Source organism: Balearica regulorum, chromosome 14 (genome assembly GCF_011004875.1).
Source record: "Balearica regulorum gibbericeps isolate bBalReg1 chromosome 14, bBalReg1.pri, whole genome shotgun sequence".
Taxonomy (NCBI): domain Eukaryota; kingdom Metazoa; phylum Chordata; class Aves; order Gruiformes; family Gruidae; genus Balearica; species Balearica regulorum.
The window spans coordinates 1,574,599-1,591,223 of record NC_046197.1 but is presented as its reverse complement, the minus strand read 5'-3'; the positions used below and the strand labels follow the sequence as shown (position 1 = coordinate 1,591,223).

Sequence of the window (16,625 nt, the reverse complement as noted above, 5' to 3'; positions counted from 1 at the left end):
GCCAGCATGTTGCTGTAAGAACAGGCTCTTTGTCACCAACAAGACCGTTCTCACAAAGAAGCAGCTGCACTCTATTTCACATGGAGAGACACATACAAGAGGGTCACCTACCCATACTGAGCAGGTATTTATGCAGAATCTCACCCTTCCTAAATGACTGTGATTACAGGAAGGAACTGGTTACACGCATTTCAAATAATTAGCGTTAAATGAAAACTCTGAATTGTAAGACAATAATGATAAATAAAGCAAAAAACAACAGACGTTTAGAAAAACCTCCAATTAATAAGCAGTTCACGATGAAAATACCTGTGTACGTTTAATAGTCCAATCCTATAAGTAATGCTGCCAAGCAATAAATGAACATTATATCGGCATTAGGACACGCTGCCACTAGACCCTCTTGACTACACTACTCCCTCTAACTACACCTCTCTGTAAGAGACATGATGACGAACGGTAAAGCAGATGAAACGTGCCCATAGGACAGTAACGATCCCTTGGAGATTAACCCTTCTTTGAACAGAAGAGGCCACGAGGTTGCTGCATGAACAGGATTCTCATGGTCAGCAAGGTCATTCTCACAAAATCATTACAGGTGCAGTAAGACTCTGGATGTTCTCACTGACTGATAAGGAACACAGAAGGAGAAACCAACTTTTCTAACCAGTAACACTATTAAGAATGCATGTTACTCTGTTCCTCACACGCTATTTGATTCTAAACACTTAGCATCAGAAGATCAAGCGCTGCTACACAAGGGATAATGACATGAAACAAGCTGCAAGGTGACATAAAAAGCACAAATGAATAACCCTTCACTTTTCTTGAAGTGCCATGCCATCTGTAATGCAGAAAATGCAACAATAGTCTCTACTTTCTAGCACTTCACCCAGAGTTTGAAGGCCTAAGAGGAGGCTTAAGGAGTCTATAATCACAATGTTCAGTCAAGAAACATCCAGTTCTTCAACTCCACACCATCTTTGGAAGAGCACCAACAAGGTCAACAACCACTGCTCACATATGCACGTGTATTTTAGAATTTACCACTGACCAACAAGTCATGTCACTCCTGTTACACCTTATTCCTCGATCCAGAGCTTGGAGCTCACTTTTAATCCAACCAAGGAAATTCCCACAAGCAACAAGGAGTTCACAGGAATGCCTGGGAATGGTCTCCCAGTTAAGGAAGAAATACCTCCAGCTTCGAAAACACACTGTGGTCACTACCGGCTGGGTAAGGAACTTTCACACGAGACAAGTACAAGACCTGCCCCAAAGTAGGCACAGGCAGCTCCACGTTCATTTCCAACAATGGCTTAAATTCAACCTAAATAACAACTGTTGAATGAAAAAGCTGTGTTACAAAGGAAGAGTGATAACTGAGTGAAACAAAGACGAACTTGAGAAAAACACCTCACCTAACATGCCATTCAGGACAAAAACAATTGTGTATAACTAATAGACCCATCCTATGAATGAAACTGTTCACTGGCTGGTTAGGGGCACAGAAAAGGAAGAGAATCTTTCTAATGAGTGCAGTTATTAAGAATATGTAGTATGCTGTTCCTCACACACTGCTTTCAATGATAATAACAAACTACGTAAGATCAAGTGCTACCATATCTAGTTGGTAAAAAGTCCACAGGAGCCTTGCACAGAAGCTCACACCACAGACCATAGCCACAGTTCCTCCAAGTCAAGTCTCGGGACAATGAAGAAGAGGAAAATGCAGGGAAACACAACGGTGGGCCTCACCCAATAACTAAGACCAAATGAACTTTTACATCATCTTTACATCTTTCAGACCTTTCATATTACACCCCAGCAAACTTCTTCAGCAGCCCTGTCTCTGGACACACAGAATTTGTCCCCCTGCCCAAACATCACACAACACAAAAGCTACCTTTGCAGACAGGCACCGTTGAAAGAAAAAGTTGCACGCACCACTGCTCCTTACCTGACAACAAGGATCACAGCAAGGATGCACACTCGTAAGACGATTTTCATAACACTGTTTTGAAAAAATACATATTGAATAGATTTTGAAATACATTTGAATTATATATATAAATATATATTGAATTACATTGAAGCACATAAGCCATATGCAGCCATGACAAACACTCAGTTGTCAAAGTATCAACTCAAAGACACCATCATCCTGCTTCAACACAGGGGCAACTTGAAAGGTACATCACGCTTAAATCTTAATGCAAAATGTAGCTCTGTGCTCAATAACTGCCACCCCCAAGACTCTCCTCAAACACTTCACAGCTCACATAGTTGTTAATGATCATCATCATTTGCAAACAGACTCCATGGAAAGAAAAGTTGCACTCATAACTTCTCCTCACCATGGGTAATTCTTGACTTCTCACCCTGTGCTGGTGACAAGCAAGAGCATTTCTCCAGTAACTTTTTAAGGAAATAAGTCTATGGAAGTCTTCCTCTTTACAGCTCTAAACACGAAAGGCACGTACGGGACAGTCAGGCAAATGTAACAGATTTGGTGCTCAACATGTTATCAGAAAAAAAGGCCCACCTTCGGATCATTCCAACAAGCAAGGCAAGAAGTTGGCAGCTGCAGAAAGGAAGGGATCATAACATAGCCTTCTGGATGAAGGCACTTGGAGTACGTGCATAATGAAGGTGTTTAGATGGTAGTGAATACACAATTTGCTCTTCCCAGAGATCCCATTATGGCCTTTATCCTAGAGTACTTAATTAAGCTATTTGTTAAGTATTGACAACATCCTGCAAACACGCAGGAAGACCCTCCAGGGCTCCCAGTACAGAAGGAATAACATCTCTTCGAGCCAAACTTCTTTGGGAAGAAGAAGCTCACATTGCATGATACTACAGCTGGACACTGAACAGGGAAAGGAGCAAAGCATAGCTCTCGGGTCCTTCAGCACCTCCTCACGCACAGATCCCCAGACTCTCCAACATTTCACAACTTCCATCATGTTCTTTGACTCTTATAATTTACAAGCACATATCATCAAAGGGTTGTCATCAATCCGCACCACCATCACACCACGGACTTCATACAGAAACCTTCACATCTCCGTACTAAAGGAAGATACGCATGTCTGCCCACCAGTTTTCTGCAAAAATAACATCAAGGGTCTAAGAAGAAAGGAGAAGCCGTCCTCCAGAAAAGGTTGGTCAGTGAACATTTGCGCAGGGGCAATCTCCCCCTCCTTAAATCTCGCCCTGCACCTGGAATCGACCCCTCCCGACCTCGTTATCACCACGTTATCATGGAGAAATAGAAGACCTGAGAAGAATAGAAACGACGAGCCGCTCAGTTAGACACGGGGCCTTTCGCGCTCCGTTTCAAGACACTCTCCCCCCACTCGAGCACGTGCGCCGTCGGGAACATAGCCCACGCTGCTGCCACCTCCCACCTGCTAATCGGGCGACACATCCACCCCGAAGAGCTCATGCTGGCAGGAAAAGCGGAAGTACAGCCGTCAGGGGACAAAATGAGCCACGGCAGCTGGCGCGTGATCAACCCCCAGGGCCCCGCTGGAACGAAACCCCAGCCCAGGGCAGCCCCACGCTCCTGCTGCCTCCCCCACTCCCACGTTCAGCGCCCGCGAGCAAGAGGCGGCAGCGCAGAGCGCGCTGCTGAGCGAAGCTTTGCAGAAGACGGCGCGGGGGAAAGGGCGGAGGAGCAGCGGAGGGAAGCGTCGCGGAGCAAGCGCGGTCAGAGGAACTCACCGGGGCAGCGGCGGGGTCGGCGCGGCGGGCGCCGGCAGGGTCCTCCCCGAGCAGCGGCGCGGGCTCGTCGGGCGGCGGCCGGGCCGGGAGGGTGTCGCAGCAGCTGCCGCCCGACAAGCGGAGCTGGCTCTTGCGCGAGTCGGCGGTGAGCGACACCTCGTGCGAGTAGGAGTGCAGGAAGGCGCGGACGCCGTCGATGCCCACGAAGTGCGAGGCCGGGACGCCGCGCAAGGCGCCGCTGCCCGCCGCCAGCAGCTGCGAGCGGCGCCAGCGCCGCAGGCGCAGCGCCAGCAGCAGCAGCAGGAAGGCGAGGAAGAGGCAGGACACGGCGGCCACGGCCACCACCAGCCACCGCGTCAGGCTGCCGGCCGGCTCGCCCGGCGCCGCCGCCGCCGCGCTGCCCAGCTCCGACAGCAGCTCGGCCACGCTCTCGGCCAGCACCACCGTCAGCGTGGCCGTGGCCGACAGCGCCGGCCGCCCGTGGTCCTTCACCACCACCACCAGGCTCTGCCGCGCCGCGTCGCGGGCCAGCGGGAAGCGCGCCGTGCGCACCTCGCCGCTGTGCAGCCCCACGCGGAACAGCCCCGGCTCCGTCGCCTTGGCCAGCTCGTACGACAGCCACGCGTTCTGCCCCGCGTCCGCGTCCACCGCCACCACCTTGGCCACCAGCGCCCCGGGCTCGGCCGAGCGCGGCGCCAGCTCCACGCCCGCCCAGCCCGCGCCCGGCGCCGGCGCCGGCGGCGGGTACAGCACCTGCGGCGCGTTGTCGTTCTCGTCCACGATCACCAGCCGCACCGACACGTTGCTGCTCAGCGCCGGCGCGCCGCCGTCCTCCGCCCGCACCCACAGCCCCACCTCGCGCACCTCCTCGTAGTCGAAGGAGCGCAGCGCGTACAGCGCGCCCGTCTCCGCCTGCACCGACACGTAGGACGAGAGCGGCGCGCCCCGCACGCGCCCCTCCGACAGCCGGTACCGCACGCGCGCGTTCTGCCCCCAGTCCGCGTCCGCCGCCCGCACCGTCAGCACCAGCGCGCCCGCCGCGTTGTTCTCGGGCAGCCGGGCGCTGTAGCGCGCCTCCGCGAACACCGGCGCGTTGTCGTTCACGTCCAGCACCCGCAGCGCCAGCACCGCGCTGCTCCACAGCGACGGCGACCCGCCGTCCGCCGCCCGCACCGTCACGTTGTACTCCGACACCTTCTCACGGTCCAACTCCTCGGCCGTCACCACGCGGTAGTACTCCTCAAAGGTCTTCTCCAGGCGGAACGGCAGCCGCTCCGCGATGCTGCACCGCACCTCGCCGTTCGCCCCCGAGTCCCGGTCCTGCACGTGCAGCAGGGCCACCACCGTCCCCGACGGCGCGTCCTCGGAGATCGCGCTCAGCGCCGACGACACTCTCAGTTCGGGCGCGTTGTCGTTGACGTCTGTCACCGTGATCGCGACTTTCGCCGTGTCGAAAAGGACACCACCGTCCCGTGCCTGCACTTCCAATTTGTAGGAGTCGCCTTCTTCGAAGTCCAGGCTCCGCAGCAGCGTGATCGCTCCCGTCTCGGCGTCCAGCTGGAAAAACTGCGATGCCATGTCCGACACTTTCTTCAGGGAGTATTTCACGTGCCCGTTCATCCCCTCGTCGGCGTCGGTGGCCGTGAGGGTGACGAGGACGGACCCCACGGGCACGTCCTCCGGCACACGCACCGTGTACTCCGCCTGGCTGAACACGGGCGCGTTGTCGTTCGCGTCCAGCACGGCCACGCGGATCCGCGCCGTGCCCGTCCGCGACGGCTCGCCGCCGTCGCTCACCCTCAGCACCAGCTCGTGAAACGCCGCCGCCTCCCGGTCCAGCGCCTTCGCCAGCACCAGCTCGGGACGCTGATCCCCGCCGGGGCCCGCCTGCACGGCCAGCGAGAAGTGCTCGTCGCCGCTCAGCTCGTAGCTCCGCACCGAATTCGACCCCGCGTCCGGGTCGTGAGCCTCGGCCAGGGGAAACCGCGACCCCGGCGCTGTCGTCTCACTCATTCTCTCCTCCAGCTCGATTTCCTTGAAGCTGGGGGCGTTGTCGTTAATGTCCGTGATTTCCACTTCGATACCGTGAACTTGCATTTCACCCTCTACTAACACCTCACACCGCAGCACGCATTTCTCCACCAGCCGGCACAGCTGCTCTCTATCTATCCTCTCCGCCGTCACTAAATGTCCCGTCTTCCCGTGCAGAGAGAAATACTGCGTCCGGCCGTTATCCAAGATGCGGACGCCGCGGTGTCGGAGCGCCGGCAGGTCGAGCCCCAGGTCCTTGGCCACGTCGCCCACGAACGAGCCCTTCGGCATCTCCTCGGGAAGCGAGTAGCGCAGCTGCCCCCGCGCCGCCTCCCACGCCGCCACCAGCACGCACCACAGCAGGGCTCGCTCACGCCGGCCCCGCCGTCTCCCCGCCGCCCACATCGCCGCCGACCCACCGCCGGCACCGCACCACCGCCCACCGACGATCCGGCTCGGCGTCTGTCTCCGGCTCTGTCTCGCCGCTCCCGGCCGCTGCCGCCGGCCCCTCCGCCTCGCTGCAGCACGGCTCCGCACCGCGGGGACGCTCGCAGACCGCCCGGGCGCCGAGACAGCCAGCCAGCCAGCCAGCCAGCCAGTCGGGCCGCAGCGGGCGGGGCTGCCTGCAGCGCTCCGGCCTTCCTCTCGCTCCTCCTCGGTCAACAGCGGCGCCCGCAGCCTCCTCCCGGCACTGCAGGCACCGAGCGCTGCCCAGCGCTGCCTGATCTGCCTTGCCCACGGGCAGCTCGCGGCCACGGAACAGGCAACACGGGGACATCCCTCCCCGTCCGGCGGCGATCTCCTGCGTGGGCTTCTCTCCAGCCCGTCTCTTCTGCGGTCTTCGCGGCGATCACGGCCAGGAAGAAGGCAGAGGCCTCTCGTGGTTGTGTTCTTTCTACCGCACAGAACAAATGAATTGCTAATAGCGTATATGTAAAGTAACATTGTTTTTTCTTAATGTGACGTGCAGAATATTGCGAGTCTTATGCCATTTGTCCAAAAGTAGCATCTCCACCACGAATTGCACAGCGTTTTGTAGCAGACGTGCTTGAATGAATTTTTTTTCACCCTTTCTGCGGAGCAAAACAGTGTCATGTAGTAGGGGAACTACTCACAAGCAGTCGGAATGGTCAGTCCCCGAATCCTGCAGTACACGCACAGCCCTTCGCTCTTGACTTACTTAACTTGACTTACTTCTCACTTGTACATCGTAGGCTGCTCTGAATCAGCCTCCATTTCTCCCCCTTCTCCAATCATCACTTCCGAATATCTGCTTATAACCCTACACTACGGAGTGCCTCAGCAGCAGGCAGCGATGCGCAGGTACTCTCTGTCGGGTAGGACATTTACAAACAAAAATAAATAAACCCAGCATAAAGCCAACTCTTCACGTGAAACGCAGTGCAACACTTGGGGAAAGAGGGATAGGAAAAAAGATAACAGGCAAACCGCGATTTTTTTGTTTTGGCGCTCCCATTTTACAGGTTAACCCTTGTAGAAAAGGACAGATCAGGAACAGTAAAAAAACAGACGGAACAACAAAAAAAAAAGAGAAAAAATTCCACGAGGGACTCCGAAAATGATGTCTGGAAAATACTAGTCAGCCTCACTAGTGCAACGGGGCTTTGCTCAGCTGTCACCCAGGTGCAAGTCCATCGCTTCAGGAAAAAGCGATAAGGAAAAATCTCCAATACCAAGCATCAACCCCATTTTCCAGACCCCATCACGTAGAGTTAGCGTCTGTCATTCTACACAGTAGGGATCCGCCTTCACCGTTCCTGACACCCACCATTTAGGACGGCACAAGTTTATACACAAAACTCTTCAGGGTCCGCCACATCACTAGTAACTCCAAACATTGCAGACAACGCAAGTTTCAGAGACAACACTCGTCAGGTGAACCTGACCGTGTGATGAACCAAAACAAGAGCTTCACCACACGTGTACCATTTTCTGCAGCACAAGTGGAATGGCGAGAAGCTCTCCACTGAGCCTACGCGAGTGACCGCTGATGAGGCCGGAAGTGCCGGTTCGCACGTGCCAAGGTGGACACGGCTCAGGGTTATTTCATTCGGTCGTGGAAACAGACATCGGCAGTAACCGCACCAGCAGACACAGCAAGACCCGGCGACCCCGTCATGTAGAGTCAGCGGATCTCACTCTACACAGTAAGGATCCGCCTTCACCGTTAGTAACATTTCAGACAAAACAAGCTTCCTAGTCAAAACTTCTCAGCTGAAACTGAACCTGCACCCCCCGATGAACCCGAAAGTCCCGGCGCCAACTGCATGCCCTGAAGGGAACGGGGTTACCCTGTTCCTTCTTTCATTGCTTCGCGGATACACGGATCAGCCACAGCACCCGGGAAAGCCAGGAGGAGAAGGACGGAGGTTCAGAAAGGCCCAAGGAACTCATTCGGCACAGAAAGCATCCACGTACCGTCTTACACAGCACACGTCTTGTAAAGAAAACAACTCAGCTGAACCTGAACGCGTGATGAACCAAAAAGCCCCATCACTAAATGCTTGCTCAGAATTCAAAAGGAAAAAACGTGGGGGTTTTGTTTTGTTTTCTTGGGGTTTTTTGGCTTGTGAACGTCCAGCATCAGAAGAACTCGTTCTATCCCGGAGCTACAGCATACCTGTAGCATTTTCTCCAGCACAAGCTGGATAGCAAGAACCTCTCCACTGAGCCTGCGGCCAGCAAGGACACGGCACAGGAGTGTGTCATTCGTTCGTGGAGAGGTCGGGAAGACCCCGCAGCCCAGCACAGCGCATCAGCCTGGGCGTGAGGTTGGGAAAGGCTCAGGGACAAGGACCGCGCGGGCTTACAGACCTGCGGTGCGTCGGGGTCGGCGGGCGGCTCTCCCGCGCCGGCGCTGCTGCTCGGGCTCCGCTTCCCGCAGGGCTCCCCGCCGAGAAGCTCCTCCGCGGGCAGGCTGGGCAGCGGCGGCGGCGGCGGCAGCCAAGCGGCCTCGGCGACGGCGCGTCCCGGCGCCACGCACAGGTTGTAGGAGTAGGGCAAGGTGCCCTCGCAGAAGTCGGCCGGGAAGGCGGCGCCGGCCACGGAGAAGCGCTGCGCGCCCAGGCAGCGCAGCACGGCGGGCGGCCCGGCCCCGCGCACCCGCGCCAGCACGGCCAGCGCCACGCTCAGCAGGAAGAGGGCCGAGAGGAGCGCCAGCGCCAGCACCAGGTAGAACTGCAGCTCCGCCGGCGAGTCGGCGCCCGCCGCCCGCTCGCTCAGCTCCGGCAGCGCCTCCTGCAAGCTCTCGGCCAGCACCACGTGCAGCGTGGCCGTGGCCGACAGCGCCGGCTGCCCGTGGTCCTTCACCACGGCCACCAGCCGCTGCTTCGCCGCGTCCCTCTCCGACACGGCCCGCGCCGTGCGCACCTCGCCGCTGTGCAGCCCCACGCGGAACAGCGCCGGCTCCGGCGCCTGCACCAGCTCGTACGACAGCCACGCGTTGCGCCCCGCGTCCGCGTCCACCGCCACCACCTTGGCCACCAGGTACCCGGCCTCGGCCGACCGCGGCACCACCTCGAACGGCGCCGCGGCCGGGACCGGCGCCGACCCCGCTCCCGCCCCCGCCGCTCCCGCCGCTCCCGCCGCTCCCGCCGCCGGCCACAGCACCCGCGGCGCGTTGTCGTTGCGGTCCAGCACGAAGACGCGCACCGTCGCCGTCGAGCTCCGCGCCGGCGCCCCGCCGTCCTGCGCCCGCACCGCCACCGCGAACTCGCGGCACTGCTCGTAGTCGAAGGAGCGCTGCGCGTACACCGCGCCGCTCCGCGCCTCCACCGACACGTACGGCGCCGCGCCCGCGCTGCCGCCCGCCAGCCAGTAGCTCACGCGCCCGTTGGCGCCCGCGTCCGCGTCCCGCGCGCGCACGCGCAGCACCGGCGCGCCCGCCGCGTTGTTCTCCGCCACGTAGGCGCTGTAGGCGGCCTCCTCGAACACCGGCGCGTTGTCGTTCACGTCCGACACCTCCAGCACCAGCGCCGTGCGGCTCGACAGCGCCGGGCTGCCCCGGTCCCGGGCCACCACCGTCACACGGTGCTCGGCCGCCTGCTCCCGGTCCAGCGCGCCCGACGTCACCACCTTGTACGAGCCGCCCGACGACGCCACGATCGACAGCGGCGCCTCGCCCCACAGCTCGCACCACACCTGACCGTTCTCCCCGGAGTCCGGGTCGTTCACGTTCACCAGGGCCACCACCGTGCCGGCCGGCGCGTCCTCGGGCACCGGGCTCGACACCGACAGCATCGTGATTTCGGGCGCGTTGTCGTTCTCGTCGGTGATGTCTATCTGCACCTTGCAGTGAGCCGTCAGCCCGCCGCCGTCCCTCGCCTCCAGGCCGAACCCGTACTTGCTCCTCTCCTCGAAGTCCAGCGGCCCCGCCGTCCTGACCTCGCCGCTGGCGCTGTCGACACTGAACAAGGCGCGGACGCCGTCCGGGACGTTGCCGAAGGAGTAGGAGACCCGCCCGTTGGAGCCCGCGTCCGCATCCGTGGCTCGCACGCGCAGCACCAGCGACCCCGCCGGCAGATTCTCCCGCACTCGCGCCTCGTAGACGCCTTTGCTGAACACGGGCGCGTTGTCGTTGGCGTCCGTCACGTTGACGCGAACCTGCACCGTCCCGGACCTCACCGGCTCCCCGCCATCCACCGCCGTCAGCGCCAGCTGAAAGGAGCTCTGCTTCTCACGGTCCAGCGCTCTCTCCAGCACTAATTCCGGCTGCTTGCTTCCATCCGGGCTCTCCTTGACGGCCAGCGAGAAGGACGGGTCGCCAGTGAGCTGGTAAGTCAGCAGCGAGTTGCTGCCCACGTCCGCGTCTCGGGCCATCTCCAGCGGGAAACGAGCACCGGGAAGCGTCCATTCACCAATCTCCAGGTCCAGAGCAGGCTTGCTGAAGGCCGGTGCGTTGTCGTTGACGTCCTGGATGGCCACCTCGACGTGGAAAACGTTCAGCGGGTTCTGCACCAGCGCCTCGAAGCTGACGGAGCAGGACGCCGACTCGCCGCACATCTCCTCCCGGTCCAGCCGCTCGCTCACGTACAGGTTCCCGGTCTCCTCGCTCACCGTGAAGTATTTCAGCTGCCTTTTAGCGGCAGACGCCACCCGCAGCTTGCGTGCCGGCAGCTCGGCCGGGCTCAGCCCCAGGTCCCGCGCCAGCGGCCCCACCAGCGAGCCTCTGCCCAGCTCCTCGGGGATGGCGTAGCGGATCCGCTCCGGCGACGCCCGGCACCACAAGCCCAGCAGCAAAGCGGCCAGCAGCACTCGCCCGGCTGCTCGCCCGCGGCTCGGCACCGGCACCGGCACCGGCACCGGCACACGCCCCGGCCCCGGCCCCGGCCCGCCCGCCATTCTGGGCAGCGCTCGCCGCGCTCTCCTCCCTTCCTTCCAGCCGCTCTCCGCAGCGAGCGCAGGGGCCGCCGCAGGGCAGCGATCTCGGCGCCGCCTCGGACCCCGCTGCTCCCCGCGCCGCGCCGCCTCTCGCCTCTGCTGCCCGTGCCGCTGCCCACAATGGCCGGCGCCGTGCGAGCCCGCAGCCCGCGGGGGCAGGACGCTGCGGCGGCTCCGGCTCCGGCTGCGGCTCCGGCTCCAGCGCCGCTCCGCGGCGGCCAACAGCGGCACCCGGAGGCGCCGCGACGACACCGCAGCCGGCTGATGGCCGCGCTCCCGGCGGGACGGGCTTTTGGCCGCTCTCCGCTGCCTCCACCCAGCCTTGGGGTCTCCCTTGCATGAGACCCGCCGAGCCAGAAGCACTCGCTTGCTTGCTGCAGCTCCAAAGGCGTTTGTACCCGAGATACGCTGTCGGCTGCTCTTAGGTCATCGCCTTGAATCCAGCGAACACTCAGAAACAAATAGCTGGGGCAGAGCAAAAAGCAACTCAGCTGCACGTAATAAAATCACATGGAACTAGAAGATCAGTAAAGAATTTTAAAGCTGCAGAAGACTTTCTTTTCCATTTTGCTTTCATTTCCCTTCATTTCTTCAATATTTCTCATCGAAGTCTCTGACATTGCTCCCCTTACTAGTTTTTCTTGTAGGGAGAAAAACCATCACACGGAGAATTGTATCACCGCAAAGGTAAGGCGCATAGCTCTATGCTAAGATAGCAGAATGACCTTCATTATTTTCCCAAGTCACAAAAATTCCTACTTTTGTGCCTCCGTACTGCAGGGGCTGACAATGGGAAATTGAACAGTGGTGCCACATCCACAGCTTCTCTGGGCAGCCTCTTCCAGTGTCTCACCACCCTCATTGCAAAACACTTCTTCCCTATGGAAAATCAAAACCTACCCTTTTTCAGATTAAAACCCTTGCCCCATGCCGTGTCCCAACAGGCCCTGGTAGAAACTCTCTCTCCGTCTTTCTCATGAGCCCCCTTTCTCTATTGAAAAGGTGCATTGAGGGCTCCCCAGAGCCTTCTCTTCTCCAGGCTGAAGAACTTGTACTCTTCCAGACTTTTCTTCAGAGTGGAGACATTCCAGCCCTTTCACAATTTTTGTAGCTCTGCTCTGGACTAGCTCTAACAGGTCCATGTCTATCCTGTAGAGTGGGCCCCAGATTTCTACACGGTACTCCAGGCGGGGTCCCTTCCCTCGACCTGCAGCCCAGGATACAACTGGATTTCTGGGCAGCAAGGGCACATTCCCAGCTCATGTCCCATTTCTCACCCACCACTACCCACAAGTCCTTCTCCACAAGGCTGCTCTCAACGCATTCATCCCATGGCCTGTATTGAAGCTGGGATTTGCCCCAACACAGGTGCAGGACCTTGCACTTGGCCTTCTTGAACCTCATGATGTTCGCACGGGCCACTCCTCCAGACTGTCACGGTCCCTCTGGATGGCATCCCTTCCCTCCAGTGAATCAACTGCACCAAGCAGCTCACAGAGGGTGCACTCAATCCCACTGTCTCTGTCATTAATGAAGATATTAAATAGTCCTGGCCCCAGTACAGGCCCTTGAGGAACACCACACGTCACTGGTTTCCACTTGGATGTTGAGCCACTGAGCATAACTCTTTGGACGCAGCCAGCCAGCCAGTTCCTTCTCCATCTAACAGTCCAACAGTCAAACCCATGTCTCTCCAACTGAGTGGCCACCATCTTTTGGGGGACCATGTAGGGGACACTCTGCATGCCTTGTCCCCTTGACGCCCAGTCTCTTCATGGAAACCTTGGCCAGGCTGGGTTGCCACTCTACCACTCTACAGCACTGCACTAGAGATGGTTTTGCTTTCTTCCACTGCAGACAAGTGTGCCTCTGTGAGCACACGTATGCCTAGGACTCACGACAACAAGCAAGGTAAGAGTTAGAAACATACAGGAATGAACGGATCAGGTGGAATAACAACATTTCTTAGGCCAAACTTACTGAGCAGAAGCAACTCAAACTACATTGTACTACATGAGGCACATGGTTGTGTTAACGGTTACATCTCTACATCGTAGTCTTACAAGGACACATTCATGGAAAATGACAATATGAACTTCTGTACTTCCCCCCGCCCCAAGCTCCTCTGTCTTCTCTCCAGCCCTACACAAATTGCAGGTTTGCTTCTGACCTTCTCATAATTGGGAAAAACATATCATGGGATGATAATGCAGTACAATTACAGGAAGAAGTGAAGTGCATTTGTCTGCTCACCAACATTCTCAGAAGAAAGAGAAGGATTCAAAAGCACACAAATGTTAAACAGCTAAAATCAAAGAGGAGCCATCATCCAAGAGACAATAGGTCATCAGGCCATCAGCTTCAGGGGGAATCTCTGGCAAAACCAAAAACGAGACAAGCAACACAAGAAGCCTCAAAGGAGAAAAAGTTGTCAGAGGGAAGTGACTGCGAGGACGTCTCGGGCTTCGCTGTGGACATTGAAATTCATTGCCCACAGCACCTGGAAGTCGTTCAGGTCCCAAGCTACAAGTGCAACTTTCAACCTTACTCTGCACTACACAGTAGGGAGTTTCATTTTTTCAACTATTCATCACCTGGTTTTTTCCACTCTGTGGCCCGTTAATCGCCCTACAGATTCAATGCTCATCATGGGCTTCCTGCTCAAGCTAAGAGAAAATACAAGACATTCTGGTTTAGATTTTGCTTCATTTTCCTCACACCTAAAGTCCTGTCTTCAGGTGGTTGAAGTAAGTGTTTGCTGCTAAACAACGCTCCCAGTTTCAAATGCAAAAGCACTATCCAGAAATGGCGAAAAGGAACCACGACCTCGCAGGAACAAAAGGCCTGAAGTAATGTGTCACTTCAAGTGTCAGGAAACTCTACACCTCAACATTCCAGGGAGACAGAGAGGAATAACGGAGGTTTCACAGAGGAATTATAACCTGCTCTACCCATGCATCATCCTTCCAGGTACACACTTATGCTCACACTTACTTTATTATCCGAGGATTACCATGGCCTTTCTGGACAGTGAAGCTAGGATGATAACATAAATGGCACAGGCATGCCATCAAACAATTTGCCAGCCAAAACCACACTGACCCACCTCTTTTCCTGGTTGGCAGCCAGCCTCTCACCCTCCTTGCTCTCCATTCACAGCCTATAGTTGAACCAAAGACAACACCCAACTTTTGCCCATGCATCAGCCACAGGAGGAATTTTAGGGAAACAGAAGTATTTCAAAGTCTTTGTCTTGGCAGCTGAACACCTCCACGGTACGCATGGAAACTGCTCCCCAGCCTGATCATTAAAACCCATCTCTACTTTTAAGGGCTATCAGCCAAAATGAGGCCCAGGTTTTGAGCCTGAGAAGAATCACGGAAGGAATGTGAAACCTACAGAATTGAAGGCATCATTGTTAACATTTCAGATCATCTCAACTGTAGTAGCTGCACAGGAAGATTATCTAGTTGGTGAAAAGCACATGGGAGGATGACACATGGGAGTAAATTTGGACAATAACAAAACAAAAATGCACAGGCCCAGAATTACAGAACCCATACAACAACTGGGAGAAACTAAACCCTTTACATGTTTCAAACTACACCACAGCAAACTCTTCCACCTGCCCTATCTCGGTGTAGACAGAATGCTTCACCCTGCCCAAGCATCACGCAACAGGAAAGATAACTTTGCGGACAGATATCGTTGAAGGAAATGTTGTGCTCACAGGTTTTCCTCATCTGAGAACAAGAACCACAACACAGATGCACGCATAGAGACAGATATCATTGAAGGAAATGTTGTGCTCACAGGTTTTCCTCATCTGAGAACAAGAACCACAACACAGATGCACGCATAGAGATGTCTCTGCCCATCACACTCATGAAAAATGTAAAACGGGCAGCCCAGGTAAGGACTCAGTTACCAGTATCAGCTCAAAGACACCATCATGCCCATGGGCAGTTACGTCATCTGAGCAAGAGCCATTCAGGACACCTGAAGGCACGTCAAGGCTGGGAAAAGCTTAACACCACCAGGACAAAAATCTACATTGGAGTCTTACAGGGACACACAGATGGAAAAGTAACATTTCAGAAAGTAATTACTAGAAATAGTAGCCCTGAGTCATTTTTGCACTTCCATGGCTATTACTTGCAGACCAACGCATCAGGGGATTTTTTTTTTGGTCACCCCTTTCGGGATGCAGAAAAAAGGGGGCTCAGTCTAAGTGTCAGAGGCCTTAGCACTAGGCATGACATTAAAGCACCAGCCAGCCAGGTGGAGCCTACAACCCCCTCATGTCCTCCTTCCAGGCCAGTCTCCTGCTGATCCTGCACTGACTTCTCACCAGGTGCCGGTGACAAGCAAGAGCATTTCTTCAGTAACTTTTTAAGGAAACACGTCTATGGAAGTCTTCCTCTTTACAGCTCTAAACACAAAAGACATGTACGGGGCAGGCAGGTAAAAGTAGTGATGTGATCTTCCACACTTTTTCAGAAAATAAAGGTCCACCTTCAGATCATTCCAGAGAGCAAGGCAAGAAGTTAACACCTGCAGAAAAAAAGGGATCAGAACACGTCCTTCTAGATTATGGCACTTAGAGAAGGTACAAAATTCAGGTTTTTAGTAGTAGGGAAGGAAAATATCATTGCCTCCTCCCAACGCTCCCATTATGGCACTTGCCCTAAGTACAGAAGCAAGCTGTTTGTTAAAAACATCATGACAGCTTGGAAACAACCAGGAGGAACCTCCCAGGGCTCCCAATGCAGCTGCAGTGACCTCTCTTAGCCCAAACTTACTTGCAAAAAAGAAACTCCATGGCACAATACTACTACAGCGGGACACTGAACAGGGAAAGCAGCAAACCATCTCTCTTGTGTCCTTTCACAGTCCCTCACAAAACACCTGCCAGGACTCGTGTCACCAACCCCTCACAACTTCCACAGTGTTCTTTCTCCCATATACAATTGGCAAGCACTTGCCATCAAAGGGCCGGTTGCCCAGACCATTACTCTTCAACATGCACCAGCATCACCCACGGACCTCACATCACATATCTTTACAGCTCTGTGCTAAAATGAAGCTACGTTATCTCTTGGCTACACTTCTGAGAAGAAAAACACAGGTTGTAAAAGTAGAAGAGAAGCTGTCATCCAGGAGAGATTGGGAGAGTCAAGAGTGTGTAACACAGTTATGACGTGATAAAAACAGTAGCCTCACTTCTCCTGCCACCCACACACGCTGCAAGGCTGAGCTACAATCCCACGTTCACCTCCCGGGAGCAAGAGGCACCAGCACACAGCACGTTGCTGAACAAAGCTTTGCCTTCCTTCCGTCAGGAGACGATAATGCACTACGCTCACACCATGAAGGGAGGGCCATCTGTCTCCTCACCAACATTCTGACAAGAAAAACAAGGATTCCAAAGCTCACAAAGGATAAACAGCCAGAGGAGTGGTCAC

At 55.9% G+C, this 16,625-nt stretch overlaps 1 protein-coding gene across 6 annotated transcripts in view; it reads right to left on the bottom strand.

The window, feature by feature from the left end:
* LOC104636655 (protocadherin gamma-C5-like) overlaps positions 1 to 16,625 on the bottom strand; it is a 231,919-nt gene that overhangs the window by 46,699 nt on the left and 168,595 nt on the right. Inside the window, exon 1 of one of the 6 annotated variants that reach the window (XM_075766126.1) lies at positions 8,596 to 11,210. The exons of 1 other annotated variant lie outside the window; for it this stretch is intronic. In XM_075766126.1, the coding sequence (XP_075622241.1) occupies positions 8,596 to 11,121 (2,526 nt within the window). In that variant the 5' untranslated portion in view covers positions 11,122 to 11,210. Of the gene's footprint in view, positions 1 to 3,729; positions 6,332 to 8,595; positions 11,211 to 16,625 lie in introns of those variants that run through there. 4 more of the 6 variants (XM_075766125.1, XM_075766133.1, XM_075766129.1 and 1 more) reach the window with 4 other exon arrangements.